The sequence below is a fragment of the Botryllus schlosseri genome, chromosome 15 (genome assembly GCF_051294905.1).
Source record: "Botryllus schlosseri isolate E-star chromosome 15, Bs_hap1, whole genome shotgun sequence".
Taxonomy (NCBI): domain Eukaryota; kingdom Metazoa; phylum Chordata; class Ascidiacea; order Stolidobranchia; family Styelidae; genus Botryllus; species Botryllus schlosseri.
This window is the reverse complement of record NC_137250.1, coordinates 12,828,844-12,844,334: the sequence shown is the minus strand read 5'-3', so window position 1 is coordinate 12,844,334 and position 15,491 is coordinate 12,828,844. Positions and strand designations below refer to the sequence as shown.

Below are 15,491 nucleotides of genomic sequence, written 5' to 3'. Positions count from 1 at the left end.
TTGGCCATGATCAAAGTCAGAGGACGAGAATTCAGTCAAGTTCGACACACCAAAAGTCCATCAGCATGAGAAGGGGTGGTTGAATCACGAAAATAACCGGACCGTCAGATTCACATCACCACTATTGTATGGCCGTTTCGACAGATGATCATGTTAGAATTGGTATCGCAAGGTAGTATCTGTTCTGGTGAACTTCTGGCTGTTGCAAGATTATTCTGCAGTAGATGAATGGTAAAACCAACGTCCAACATATGAACAAAGACATTCAGAATTGATAACATATTGTAACGGGGCAAAAGTAACAGAGTGTTACGATTGCCCCTGACACGCTCGACCATGATTAGTGTCTCAGTATGGTACCTTCCCGGCGATGCAAGTCCTATTCTTTCTATCATCACGGTAGACTATAGTAACATTGTTCCAGCTACATATAGTACGTTGTAACTACTTGAGGTACCATTCGTCTAGACAAATTATTCCAGACCAGAAAAACTTTACTCAAGGGTCAAAATTTACCGTTTAGAAAGTAACGCAGGTCGAGCTATCTTAGAATAAATAACGACTCCTCCGTGTTAAACAATCGCGGACCAGTATACTGGTCCGCCGGTCGCAAAGGGTTAAAATATCAAGCTGATTTCTCCATCCTACTAGCGGTGAGGTCAATTGTTACATTTGCCCCTAGTTACATTTGTCCCCGGTCTCCCCTACACGCTCTACCCAAGAATGTAGGAAAGTATTTCTCGTTGTACTACAACAAATTTTAATTATTTCTAGCAGAATACGTATTGCAGCCTACCTACTGGAATTCTTCATGGGGCCAGATTTCGTTACTACTTTTTCGTGTAAAAATTGGTCTGTTTCTAAGCCTAAAACGTTTTTTTCATGCCAAACTACTTCATTATGATAGCCAGTTTTAACCAGAAATGAAGATAAGTGGCACAATTTCAACATCATGTGGGAAAACACCTAATTTGCACACGTTAGGTCAAAATTTGGTCAAAATCCAGTTTGTTTAGACAAGAAAAAGTCGAAATTTTGAATTTTTAGGTCAAAATTTTTCTTTTTCAGGTAAAAAAATCGCCCTTTAGTGATAACTAAAAAAAGTCATCACTTTCATGCGACTCCAGAATGACCCGCCCGAACGTCCGTATTACGTTTTTCGCGTATTTTATGCCGATCTTCAGTTGACCCCGTCTATTACCCTAGCTGTAAAAGCTGTAAAGAAGGACGAATTGCCAAAAAGGAGGACTATTAGGCGTTCTCGGAGGACATTTCAATTTCCCGAAAAATGAGGACAAATGCTCCTAAAGGAGGACGTATGGTAACCCTATCTTTTTGTAGCTTGAAGAAATTGAATGTCCTCTTTATCGAATAATAAAATATGGTAACTGGGGCTGGGCACAATGATTCCAGCAGGGTTTTAATGACTCGAGTCATTTTCAGAGGTGGTCAAAGTAGTCACCGTCGCTACTCAAGTAGAAGTAACGCCGGAACTTCTACTCAAGTAGAAGTAAGAGTGGTGGTTCACAAGTAAGTAAGTAGGTATTCTAGGCTTATTTTTGCCTACAAAACTGAAAACTATCAAGTAGAAGTAGAAGTAGTCTAAAATCATAACTAATTGATAAGTAGTGTGAGTGGGCAAAATCTACTTCAAGTACTTCAAAATGTAGAAGTACTTCGTTACTGACCACCTCTGGTCATTTTCTCAAAATACTGAAATGACTCGACTCGACTCGAGTCCATCTGCGGGCCGCTCAAAATCACGTCGTGGGCCGGTGTATTGATTTGATAAAAAATTTAATAAATGACGATGATGACCATCACAACTACTTTTACTACCACTTCCGTCTCTTCCCTCTTGCGTTGAGACAATAATCAACGATTCAATTGACTGTGAAGTGTAAAGGGTATTGCAACAACATAATTTGCAAATAAATGTGAAAGTACAGTAGAAAAAAAAATGGAATTGAATAGTGTAGGATGGGGTCGACAGACGCCACTAACACCACTACGATGACTCTATGTTACTTCAATGCAATGACTACCAACTGTCCACACAAGCAGACCTCGTAAATTTGATGGGGTCAGATCTGTTGAAACCACGCTTGTTCCAAATCTTTTCTACCGAGTTGGATAAACTTCTTCAAAATAATTGGGGCGTGTAGGGATTGACGACGCCAAAATTCCTCGTTTTCCGGATCAAAATATACCTTTTCGCACGCGGTAACATATGACACCACAACGCGTGATACAACTACATCGTACAGAACTGCTTTTTCGTCAGTGTCGAGGGGAAGAACATGGGAATACTCCTTTATCGCTCTGGTAGATATATCTGTCAAATCAAACTCCGGAGTACCGGCAGCTTGCAATAGCAGATACGCAATACAGATTCCTAAATCGCCGACTACATATCCGTGGTAGCTGTCTTCAAAGTCAATGAGTCCGACAATCTCCCATTCGTTGCGTTTATTAACAATCAAGTTTCCATTGCTGATGTCGCAGTGAGCAAATACTGTTCCAAAGAGAAATTGAGCAACTTTAATTCGTGATTCGAGAGGAAAAGAACACAAGATAGATAGCACTAATTTGGACTGGACTTGGAGCTTATGAGGGCCTTGGAAACATGTTGTCACTTGTCAGACGCCGCCACCCCGTCATGAACGGATTACTCTCAATTCATCTAAGTCAGGGGTTCTCAAACTTTTTTAGACACGTGAAAAAATTCGCGCCCTCCTTATCGTCATATCACAAAATGCAACCAGAAAGCTATAGCAATACCAACGGATAGTTTAATGGCATGGAAGGTTTATGACTGTTGATGAGAAAATTCTCAAATATGAAATTCGAACTTATACAGAGCAATAACTATGAATCGGAATCGGCTATATTGGGTGGTAATCCTCCGTAGAGTCATACAACATGTTTTTGGAAAGTCTTTATACAATTATGGCATAATAACACAGCTTTAAAAAACACAATTTTCTAAAGGGCCTTATAGTTTAAAACACTGTTTAAAACATGTTTTAAACAAAAGTGTTTTAAACAACTATTTGTTTTAAACGCAACCCTAGTCATACTGGTGGCCAATGCAAACTGCAAATCCTGCACCCATGACATCGGGTCCAGTATATAGTTATTGAATCAGGCGAAATACCGTGATAAAAAATATATATATATATATACCTCTACGTAACGACTGCAAGCGTGGTATAAAGTTGATCTCGAACGAATCCAAATACTTCTCCATCAGCTTTTTCAATTCCTCATCTTTAACGTACCGGAGCTTGTTACGAAAGCATAGCGCATTTTCGGCATGGTAATCATTGCCTCCGATCAAATTGCTGACATCGTACTGCAAACTCTGTGATTTGAAATATTCGTTTTATGATTGCGCGCAACACGTCATCAGCCAACTAAAATCGAGCTGAAACACTGACACTATTGGCAACATAATGGAAGAGGATTGTCATGATTGAAAGACTGTAGTACAAGTCGTTTCGACTCCTCCCTATATTTTCATTTTATCGTGATCTCGTGGTGGTTGGGAAGGGTGACATTGCTAAAAAACTGAACTAATGTCGGATTGAAAATTTGAGTTATCATCGATATACACCTGTCAAAATTGGAACGGCAAGAATATAATTCCAAAACCCGCAATCATATTCGAGTAGATATAGTTGCAAATAGCGCACGTACGATCAGGGAGCATTTGACGACAGAATTTGTATTATCAATGACACACTTCACATGCGCTTATTCAATTCCAGATAGAGTCATCACAACGCGGTTGAACATCTGTATCACCACACCGCTCTATGCCTAAGAGTTCGCAGGAATAGACAGAATAAAATAAACACTCGAATCGCATTCAAAACATTACCAGTAGCGATGCGTGTACCCGACCAACGAATCTTCCTATCTTGGATGCCAACGTTTCCATATCATGCTTCGTGAGAATAGCCTCCACAAGTACCACGCCCTCCAAAAACGTCAACAATTGAACTACGTACTCCCTGCCGTTGGCTGAAAATTAAATGCGCATAATCAACCACCTCACGCAGTTGCGCGTACAGGCCTGCATTCGGTCCGGCTGGAGATTTTGAAAAATATCACTATCGATATAAAATTCAAATCAACTGCGGGAAATACCTATATCGTGGATTGGCAATCGTGTTTTTCTAAGTCGTAATCCACAATATTATATGTATTACAGCATTTGCTATTGATACTTTTCTTTTCATGCCGTTTTGAGCTAGACTGCGGTAATTTGGGTGATTTTTGTCACTTGGTTTTCCCAGTATGCAAATATATGACTTACTTTTCAACCTCTTTGAATTGATAGTCTCAATTCCGTTTATGCGAAGAGTGGGAGTGAACCGCATTCTTCGATTTGTACTTGATGGGGTCAATAGAGTCACATAGTTCAAGTTATATATCGTAATGAAATGCAACGTAGTTACTAGTTCTACCCTTTTAAACGCCAGAAACAATTGGGCAAAAGTAAATGTTGTGGCGGCTCCCCAATTACAACAAGCAAGTTTATACCATACATCGACACTGGTTGGTTGTCGGTTAGTGACACTTCATCGGCCATAACATTATGTAAGCCTAGTTGTAACGAGCACGACATTAATTGACTTACGAGCTGTATATTTCATGGTCGTTTGACCGCACTTTGTTGGTGTTGGTTGAGATACGTTGATATTGTCCGCTCTCAGGTGCATCTGCATGGCGTGTTGCAAACCTAACCCGGCTGAAAAATTTGGTTTCATTATCGAAAAACGATTCGAGATCGAACCCGCGAATAAAGTAACGGCAATGAAACATCCGCGCGACGAAAGCCCAATGCAATGTTTTCTATGTGACCCCATACGTACAACATCAACAAACATTATGAAAATGGAAACCAGTATAGGTGCAGGCCATATAAGTCTTAATTTAAACAGATATTACAATGACCCACATGCCTTTGGCTTGGCTGCAAACGTACTGTTTCACATACGATTGCTGGACTGAGAATACTGTGGACGTTTTCCATTAAACATGCAGTCAGATTCAGAATATAATAATATTAGAGACGGCTTACCCAGAGGGCAAGGGCTCCTCCCATACAAAAGAAAATAAAGAAAAATTGAACTCGAACATCGTGAATTATTCTGTTTCCCTATGTTAAATGGATCGGCGACGTCGCGTCTATATTGAAAAAGATCATCGCCTCTCGCCTGTATCCCCAAATTTGCAAGCGACCTTTCCAAATTTTCATCTTGCTTATATGATAGAACTGAACAGTCTCTTATTACGTGACGACGGATTTTTAACATACCACAAATGCTCCTGTCATCGTTTCGTACGAACTTTATAATGAACTTCTCGTGGCAAGCCGCGGCCATTGCATCTTTCCCCGCAGCAACTATAAAGTTTTGACAGAGAAATCCGTATTGCTGATGTATTGACTTCGGGAAAATGTCGAAATCGTTGATAAGAATACGCTGGACTTCATTCACGGGTATCTGATAATCTGTATCCATGAGATTGCCTGAGAGATCACCATAAGAGTTAGAACAACTTCTGCGTTGAAACACCCGGAGCGTATCGCCCCATAGTTAGAACGCTTTCTGACTGACGTAATATAGAGTTCATGGTCAGGCCAATTTGACTAAGCGTACATCACAATCCTGCAAAAGTTGGACCTAACCAAACTGTTTAAAAGCAGTCCTCGACTCATTCCGACCACATATGTGAAAGCTAAGAGGACTATTTATACGAAATATGACAGTCCATACGTCCTCCTTTGTTAGGATTTGGCCTCCTTTTTGAGGAAATTGAAGATGTCCTCCGAGGATGCCTAAATGTCCTACTTCATGACAATTCGTACTCCTTTACAGCTTTTACAGCTAGGATTATGGACAGGTTCAACTGGAAATCGGCATAAATGACGTGAAATAAGTGATATGGACGTTCGAGGGGGTCATTCGGGAGTCGAGGGAAAGTGATGACCTTTTTTTAGTCAACACCCCAACATTAACGAAGAAAGTGGGTAAATCGGGAGTCGAGTCAAAGTGATGACCAAACGACTAGAATACCACTGACCAATGACCAGTCCTGTCGGTCCTGCCTTATTTTTTGCTCTCATTATACGACTCGCTACCGTCATTTCGTTTTCGAATTTAACAAATCTGTCAAAAACCGCGAATGTCAGCACGGCAGGATTCTATTCTATTAGCAACCTTCGTATTTTGTTGATATTGTAGGTTGCGGTTGCTGAATGCGTGCTTGTGCGCTTAGTAAGTACTATAAAACTAAAACGATGACGGCTAAATAGTAAATATCCTATTGACTACCTATTCCATTGATGCACTGCCTCACCTCCAATACAGCTTTTGGTTGATAAGCCTCCGGGCACTTATACCATACGTCATATGGTAGCTGGTAGCTTGGATGCAAATCATTCGATATTCGACTCAGACTACGTTCAATAGCTTGCGGTAAATATCACCACCTAGTGACTCTGAATAATGATGAATTACACTGTAATTTTTTTCATGTCGTTGAAATCAGAAAAGACAACACTTTTTTCGTCAAAAAAGATCCCACGTAAAATGTCCTAGATGATGCCGATTGTGCTTTATATTTAGGTGTTTCCGATCTAGGTGATACTTCACTGCGGCCTGATATAGAATACTAAATAATCTGGCGTACATGTCGACCTCCGTTCTGTCCTCTCAATACTGCTAAAATCACCTGGTGTACTCGACAATCAAACTGTTTGAATCCCGCATGGGACATTTTATTATAAACGGAAAAATGAACGTGTAAGCAAATGAACATACTGCACTAAAATAAATTGAAGGCAAGAAATAGGACATGCAGCATAAATCGTAGCCGGAATCTTTTGATTAGAATATCGCAGCCCTACCCGCATGGAAATAAGCCACATGCTAAGCCCAGCTTAGAAAAATTACTTGAACTTATTACAGAATTTGTTATTATGCTACTTAATTGAAAGTATAACTCACTAAACAAATGTAGTGAGAAAATTGACCTTATACAGGATTTGTACCATGTAACGAACTTGTAGTATTTGTGAAGTACTACTCAAAAAACGAATGTAGTGAGAAATCCGTTCTTGAAGTCTTATTCTGGAGCATATTGTTGAAATCTTAGAAAGAAATCGGCCAATTTGGTAGACACATATTGAGCACTTTTGTCACCTATTACGACATGCTGGACGAAAGCCAGAAGCTGAAAATCTTTCGGATACGATAGGTCCCAGGCATAATAGCATGCCATATTAATCAGCATATCAAAGACCGTATCATATTCTTGACACGAAATTCTGTGGCCATCAGCCAGAATCCAGCCCTGGATCTTCCCATTCTCGTGCTTTGCGACAATCAAATGCGGAGGTTGTGATCTTTTGCAGTGGATTTGAGTATCTTGACCCTGAAATTGAAATATTTAGAAAAAATTCAAACAATGCATACGACTGTCAACAACAGGGGTAACATCTCTACACCAGTAATTCACCAAGTTACTTAGACACGCCACACAATAAGTGTAAAATTTCACGCCCCCTTATCGACATGTCACAAAAGTTGATTGCATGGAACGTTATGACTGGTAATGAGAAAATTCTCAAGTACAAAATTCGGAGTATACACAGAACAATAACTATGAATTTTACGTAAATGGCGAGAAGCGAGAAAACTTTTTGTTGTTGACCACTGCTTTCCACCCCCCTTCATATGCTTTCATGCCCCTCAGTTTAAGAGAGAGAGATATGGTATTCTTTTTCGCCTGCATCATCGAGATGCTTAGACGACGGAGTTGCGATATGACCGCGAGGTCATCTAGTCTGCACCCCCGTTTGTTTTCTCCTCCATGCTATTCGTGATTGCTGAGCGCCTAGCAGGATAGCTGCGGATACCAATTTTTAAGTCTTTGGTATGACACGGCCGGGGATCAAACCCACGACCTACCGATCGAGAAGCCGGACGCATTTCCATTACACTATCTCGCTCACCACTGCCGCACAGTCAGCTGCATGTATCAGTGATTGACATCATTATATAAACTTAGTTATAATCAAGTACCTGTTCCACTGACAATGCAGATACTGTGGACTTCTTCTTAGAGTTCAGGCTGGCGTCGGTCTTCTTCCACTTTACTCTGTCATCGGCGAGTTGCGATTGTACTTTCAGCAGATTTTTCAGTTGATCATTCACACTGAACTGAAAAACAAAAAATGGAGAAGTTATTATCAATCAGTTCTAAATCATAATAGCTTTGCAAGTCCCAATTTACCCTAAATATCTTATCCAATGTATGCATCATTTGTGTAATTAGTTCTCATCTCATCAATTGGTGCGATCAACTTCCAGAAATCTTTCCTGACCTGTAAAAATATGAGTTTTTGGAGTATTATATTAAGAACGGGCACTTTATTCTTTGTGGCCGTATAAAAGGTACATAATTCCTACCCCACATCATTCATGTTGGTGACATCAGAATGAGTGATACAGGAATACTAGTCTCGACCCTAATACTCAATTCAGAGTCAATACACTGACCCCCACTCGATATCGCAGAGGCCTAATGATAAATCATACATGCGTTCACCCACCAGTCTGATATCACCCAAGGAAGGGAACGTTTGCAGAATTTCATTGAGGGATCCCTTTCTTCGTTAGCTGAGCACGCCGGTGTCCGTGCAATTGTTCGAAAAGAGTCACGATTTTCTGCCAGTTGCAGTCCTCGTTGTCGAATTCCTTTTGCAGCTGACGAGTCGCTTCTTCAACAGTCAACTTGAATCCACCTGAATGTGTAAATATTAGTAGGGACACAATACTCAGATGGCTTGGTGCTACCGCAAACAGGGTATGGTCTAATTTCCTACCCACAACGCTCTTATGCCCATGAACAATGCAGGTCTACTTCTATTCCCACAGTACAAACTACGCTGTAATTGAACCGGCGCACGTCACCGGACTACTTCTATATAATCACAGTACAAACTACGTTGTAATTAAACTGGCGCAAATCACCGGACTACTTCTATATACTCACAGTACAAACTACGTTGTAATTAAACTGGCGCAAATCACCGGACTACTTCTATATACTCACAGTACAAACTACGTTGTAATTAAACCGGCGCACGTCACACGACTACTTCTATATACTCACAGTACAAACTATGTACTTCTATACAGACATTACGTACTATTTAGTAATTTACCAGACACTGCTGACACAGAAGCGTTTTTAAAGGAAGCAGGACGTTGTCTAGAAGTCTGAGCGCTCTCAATTTCTGAGACAGTTTCGTGTTGATATTTTTCTAGAAAAAAATGAGATGATCAGTACAAATGAATTTAGACCAATGAGACCAGTTTACTTTACCCAGGGGGGGTTCTGTAAGGTAGATCCTAAGCACGGATACTTTTCCACAAGTGCCTTCCCAAAACTTTCGATACGATGACTTATTGGTCATGTCAATATTGTTCAGGATGTGATTTACACACTGCTCCACTACGAGGTTGAAGACTTCATAAGCTGTACGTTGCTTCAGCGCTAGTTCAACTTTCACACTGAATTCCGGCAAGGGCATCGGAGGATCGAGGTGCTTGATACTGCATGGTGGCTGTTAATTGATGAAAATATGAGTTGGTGTCCTACTAGATACAGTGGTTCTAATACTTTTTAGACCGCGACTCAAATCTGACTTTTAGTGGTATCTCGCGACCCAAGCAACACACACTAAAATCAATGCATTTGGGTGCCGAATAATTATATCAATAACGAATGGTTTGGCCATGTAACGACGGTCAATTATCGCCACCGAACTTTTTGGCACCGCACTTTGCCCAGCCATATGTTGGCCCAACGCCATATATTCATGTGTCCAAGCGTGGACGGGTTTTGGCCTCATAAACCGGCAACCGCTCGTTGTACAACTCTACACTAAAGCGTCCCAGGTCTCTGACGGTGTTTTCCAGAGAAACTAATGTTGAAAAAAATCTCATCATGAAATCAAATTTGAAATCAATTTGTTTAATACAAAGGTCGGCACATTTTAATGTTCAAGTCATGTTGTGGTGGCGACTTCTCCGCGTGTCTCGCTTATTGGCCGTGGTACCAAACTCAAGTGACCTCTGATATGCTCAAACTAACTACAGTAAATCGCGCGAAAAGCGAAGATATTTTTGTTGTTGCAATGACCTCATATAATATTACATACATATTAAAAGACCGCTCCGGTACCGTCGCGCCACAAAATTACACCCAAACATAGGTCGCGACCCATTCTTCAAGAACTGAAGAACCACTGTACTAGAATAAGGAGATCTGTCGAGTTGTCGTCTTCGAGAAAGTATGGACTGCTGAGGCAGACAGGTTAGCTAAATTCATTGCAAAATTTTATCAAATACTTACTGGCATAGCTGCTTCTGAAGAAGCTAAATCACAACGGACTGACGGCTCTACGGGCACGGTGGTATCTAAATCGTCATTGACTGACGGCTCTACCGGCATGGTGGTATCTAAATCCTCATCAACCGACGCTTCTCCCGGCAAGGTGGTATCCGATTCAGCAATCGAGGCTGATTCATCGGCTATATCGTTTCGACCTTGATTTGTTGACAACTTTTTCCACAACTGAAACAACAAGACTTAGTTGCATGATCACATTTCAGTTGATTAGCTTCTTACTTCTTGCAGACAACAGATGGCGCGTCACACCAATGGTGAATATTTGCCAAAAGTCTTTATCACAAGCTTGCATGTATAAATCAGACTTGGATGGTCCTTGCGACGTTACAAGAAATGTTTTGTAATCCGATCTGAACTCCCAACGAAATGGGCACAGCCAACATGATTTTTCATTTGACATTTACGACACTCTAATATAATTATTTCTAGACAAAATGAAAAGAAAAACATTCTAGATCACAATTCGTAACACGATTTAACCCCGTACAAGATGCATCGATCACAACTGCTCACTAAATTGTGTAGATTACCAACGCTAGTAGGGCTGGGCGAAATCGAGTGCCATAGTGCATATGGATCACGACTCATGCTTCAAGTTGAGTATTCTAGGACCACGCATTATGACAACACAACAGAATGTAAATTGACAAGATTCAAAGCTTTTTACTGTGTTTGGTACTCTGCAATACGGCCAATCAATGCTAACACAGTAGAAATGATTATCACAACTTCAATTCCCGTTGAAAAATTGATACTCATGGCGAAATAGCGTCTCATACTTCGAAATATCGTCTTTTACCACTATACACTTGAATCAGTTCAACTCTTTAGACGCCGAGCTAAATTTGACGATCGTCTTCAAAACGCCGCTATTTTCACCAAATAACCCTAATTTCAACCGATCGTAACTTCGTCGCTACCTTAGTTACCGAGACGTACCTACGTCCGTATTGTAGCCGCGAACGATATCTATCTAATGATGCGTAACGTGCCTCAATTGATCCTGTCGTGTTGCTAGGACAGGCTTCGGTACGAACTGAAGTTTGGCTGATTTCAGGCGCGCTGCTGCCAAGGTATGGATTTTGTTGGTGTTTCTATGGTACTTATAGATTAGCTGTGACGTTGTAAATTTCACAGAATATTCTTATTATATTATATATTGATATTATATTATCCTCAAATCGTTAATTCCTTTTCAATGGCAATGCGGAGGTTCAGAACCGTCGTGAAATACTGCTGCCGACATGATCTTCGGCCGTCAATGCTTCAAGGTTATCATTGTGACGTCAAATCCGCAATAATGGCTCGAAAATTTGACTTTTGCTAGTACCGGTACTCGAGTTTGTTTTTCAGGCGCAGTAACATACCGACGGAGCCCATTTGTGTACGATTACGAGCAACGATCTGCACAAAAACATCATTATTTGTCTCCGTTGAGTCCTCGTCATCTCCCGATGCAATTTAACGTTTGAAAAACATGAATAAATACGTATATATTGGTGTGAAGTCTGTGTTGTCGCAGTACATGTACTGACTTGGTGGCTTCAGTAGATCCGTATATCAACTTAACGCACGATGTGTCGCTAAAGATTGGTGATAATGATGTAAAATGTCTTTAGGTATTGGCATCTGTTGAAAATCATTACCGTCGTGGAAATATATATCAAATAAAGTTACTATTCCGAACAGGTAATCCAGCAAAATTGTTTCTTAGTAGCAAGTCTTGAATTGTGAATTCATTACCGCACAATGTCCGACTGCCATGGACGCAAAACGGCATGTCAGATTTTCGAGACAAAAATACGCTCTCTCGATTTAGCGAACATATGGGGATACGCGGCGTTTTGAAGACAATCTCTAGCGAACATATGGGGATACGCGGCGTCGAAAGAGTTAATTGATACTCATTCAAAATCCGCGATCTATAAGCATTGTGCCCAGCCCTAATCGCTAGTTACGCAATGTTACAAGTTCAAAGCGGAGAGCTGTAGCTATAGCTGTTATAACAGCCTGGCATATTGCTTAAGCTATGCGTGAGCTATATACAGATTAGGATCGTACTTTATATCAGATATCTATATAACAGGGTACATTAATGCTGAAGCTATTTACCTACCTTCCAATTTCTTGATATGGCGCGATGCAACACCGTTACTCACCAAGAAAGTTTTGGAATCTGCAGCACAATCAGTTCCTGTCATGTTCCCAGCACGTTGAATCGCAAAAGAGCGAGACGGGCAACACAGAACTTACGCAAAGCGGAAAAAAAGAGAAATTTTCTCTATAGCGCCTAGCTTTTTTCGCGGCCATGCGCTGAAAGCTCTCCTTTGTGATGCCTCAAGCGGATAATTTCGCGATTCTGGGATCTCAAATTGACAGTGTAGTAGGCTGCTCAACTGAGAAACGGCTCACGGCTGTTCGCTGTTCTCGCGTCCTGAGAAACACGCGGTGAAGCGAATGAAACGAGCGCGGAAGGAGTTTTTGGAATGACAGCTGAATGATCGATGTCGAACTATAAGTATAGATTACTTGCCTACGGAGATTTACACGATATGTGTGGACTGTGGAATGTCACTCTGCAAAGTTGGCTCGCTTTCAGTCGAACAATTTCATCCCGTTATAGCCTACTTGGATAGACATTGAATTGAACACTCTCATTGATGCTGGGGCCCTCTGCATCAAAAACTAGTAGGAAATTGTCCCGTGGGCCAATTTCAGTTTGAGACCCCTGGCACCGTGTATTCCACATTCTGGCATTCTCCGTAACAAAATGTTTCTTATATTATCACCACGTTTCATTGTAATGCTATTACATCACCTCACATCCCGCATATGCTGCAAAATGATTGAACCTCTCTCGGGTATGGATACCAAGTAGGCCTACATCTGCGTAGTTCAGATTATTATGCATCCACGTTCGTTGTGAAATTGCTTTACGCTTGCTGTCAGGCTGTAATTCGTACCATTGCTGCCTTATCGCATTCCTACATAATCGTGACTACGATTACCTCCGCATCGCTACTCAGCACTCACTATACACTGGTTGCAGCGGATATGCTATATGCAGCTATCAGGAAATTGCTGCGAACATCAGCAAATTCAATAAGTAGACCTACACTATTTCGATATCACGGCGAATATCGCTCTGTGGAATAGTATACGGTTTACGCGGAGGGCTTGATCGTCACTGAGTCACTGAACTACTTAAGAACTGTAACCCTTATCTTACTGCTTCAATGACCAGCTAAACTTGCATCTACTGTTCAATAGTAGGGTTGCCATACCGTCCTTATTTCTAAGATTTGTCCTTATTTTGAAGGGCCACGTCTTAGAAAACTCTACTGTCCTTATTTCTAGGAAATGTCCTTATTTTCGACTTGCGTTCTTATTTTGTCTTATTTTCGACCGCTACAGAACTTCGATCGTTTTCCTCCGGTATCTGTGTTGCATTATAGAGACTGTAGGATGGAGTGACGACTGATTTAAATGCCTAATTAATATTCATCCGCAACATATTTTGTTTGCATGGTTTTGCAGCAATTATCTTGTAAAAATGAATATTTATGGTATTATTGCCCATATTACTATGAATATTTTATATTATACTGGTATTAGTGCATTGATATACCGAAATATCTATATAAGTTGAACTACTCTATTTACACTGCGCGCAATAATATTTTCAACTCCCTTTAGATCGGTCACGCTCCGCTTTGCGTAGGGAGCTACCCATTGTTACGTGTACCACTATTAATCCCACATGCAATTCAGACGGTGGAAAGTTGAGTTTTTGTTCTTTAATGCATGTTTGTAGATGGGAGTGGGTCGGAGTATTGGAGGTTGAATACTTATAACGGACTCCGTGACTAATTGGACGTCCTAATATGTTTGGCCTGATTAGTGAATATCTTGGATACTTGCGTGACGGTCTTGCGTTTGTTGCCGTACGAAGCGATGAATATGCCGGTATATCGCTGCGCAATGCGCACGATCGGTGAATACCAGCGATGATTTATGATATAATAGCTATTATAGTGGCGTATTATATGATGATAGAAGATAACAATAAAAGGGCAGGCGATGAAAATGAAACGGCAAAACGGAAATAAAATTCTGAGTATTATGCTTTCACAGAAATTTTGATTCCTTTATAACCGATACTTCTTCGTTAAAGTTATGGCCGAAGAATCATTGTGGGAGGATTGGGAATCCATCACCGAGGAGGAAATTTCCCAATGCTTCGAAGGATTGGATGAGTGGAGTGGAATAAGTTGTGACGTCTGTGAAGCCATATTTCCCACTGTAAGGGAACTCAAGAAGCACGGGAAAGTGCATAAGCTCCCGTCACCAACTGAGCAAATTGACATCGACCGAGTAATGAACATTTTGAAGATTGCTTGCCGTAATTGTCATTCTATTTCCGGGTGTGGACCACGATTTGAGGAATTGGATTTAAATCTTATTGTTCCACTTGTCAAACGCTTGAATGCTGTGTTCTGTGACGTTGGTACTGATGGTATTTATCAATACTACTCCAACATTTGCCAGCAGGCAAGCAAACTTCTTGAACTGCAGCATCAGCTTCTTAATTGCTGCATCTTTGCTCGTGAAGATTGTTGATGCACTTGTTCAAGCTGAGGAAAAAGTTTCCACTGCAAGAATGTCTGGTATCAATAGCAGGGAATGGTATATTGTGCAATTCTGTTGAATGTGTGGTCTTAATAATGAAATTTAATAGCATACCAATCAATATTCTAGTTCCGTGTGCCGGCCGTCTATATGAATAAATATATCAATTGGAATCGTTTGGTGCATTGATTTCTTGATCTGAGTGAGATACCCCGCATACCTTTATGATTGTGCTACATCTTTCAGGCAAATTTAGCTTAGGCAGAGCTCCCACTTTGAGTTGCTTTCTGGTTTTGAGCTGAATGATATCGCTCTCCTCAAAATGATTTTCGCAGATTGCGGCTCCATTATAAATTACACTGTTAATTCTG

The 15,491-nt window shown here is 40.8% G+C and overlaps 3 protein-coding genes and 1 long non-coding RNA gene across 7 annotated transcripts in view; 2 read left to right on the top strand and 2 right to left on the bottom strand.

Annotated features, from left to right (window-relative positions):
* The window catches only part of LOC145457346 (L-threonine ammonia-lyase-like), a 237,168-nt gene that overhangs the window by 69,310 nt on the left and 152,367 nt on the right, over positions 1 to 15,491 (top strand). The window contains exon 10 of one of the 2 annotated variants that reach the window (XR_013920851.1): positions 1,434 to 1,627. The exons of the other annotated variant lie outside the window; for it this stretch is intronic. The gene's annotated coding sequence lies outside the window, so the exon portion shown is untranslated. Of the gene's footprint in view, positions 1 to 1,433; positions 1,628 to 15,491 lie in introns of those variants that run through there. 2 annotated transcript variants of the gene reach the window in all.
* LOC145457348 (hydroxylysine kinase-like) lies at positions 1,888 to 6,523 on the bottom strand. Of its 2 annotated transcripts, XM_080335542.1 has the most exons (6): positions 6,370 to 6,523; positions 5,327 to 5,539; positions 4,646 to 4,756; positions 3,884 to 4,026; positions 3,187 to 3,364; positions 1,888 to 2,515 (listed from the first exon to the last, which is right to left on the bottom strand). In XM_080335542.1, exons 2-6 carry the CDS (start codon positions 5,529 to 5,531, stop codon positions 2,085 to 2,087), a joined length of 1,068 nt encoding a protein of 355 aa, XP_080191668.1. In that variant the 5' UTR covers positions 5,532 to 5,539; positions 6,370 to 6,523; the 3' UTR covers positions 1,888 to 2,084. The 2 variants fall into 2 exon arrangements, with proteins under 2 accessions (XP_080191668.1, XP_080191669.1); XM_080335543.1 differs by lacking the exon at positions 4,646 to 4,756.
* Positions 7,298 to 12,878, bottom strand: LOC145457350 (uncharacterized). 2 transcript variants are annotated; one of them, XM_080335545.1, is made up of 6 exons: positions 12,608 to 12,878; positions 10,435 to 10,656; positions 9,403 to 9,643; positions 9,242 to 9,340; positions 8,627 to 8,818; positions 7,298 to 8,398 (listed from the first exon to the last, which is right to left on the bottom strand). In XM_080335545.1, exons 2-5 carry the CDS (start codon positions 10,531 to 10,533, stop codon positions 8,667 to 8,669), a joined length of 591 nt encoding a protein of 196 aa, XP_080191671.1. In that variant the 5' UTR covers positions 10,534 to 10,656; positions 12,608 to 12,878; the 3' UTR covers positions 7,298 to 8,398; positions 8,627 to 8,666. The 2 variants fall into 2 exon arrangements, with proteins under 2 accessions (XP_080191671.1, XP_080191672.1); XM_080335546.1 differs by lacking the exon at positions 12,608 to 12,878 and having other exon boundaries at positions 10,435 to 10,734.
* LOC145457758 (uncharacterized) lies at positions 13,941 to 15,296 on the top strand. The gene is made up of 2 exons (XR_013920965.1): positions 13,941 to 14,608; positions 14,666 to 15,296. It is a non-coding gene; the product is annotated as an uncharacterized LOC145457758 (long non-coding RNA).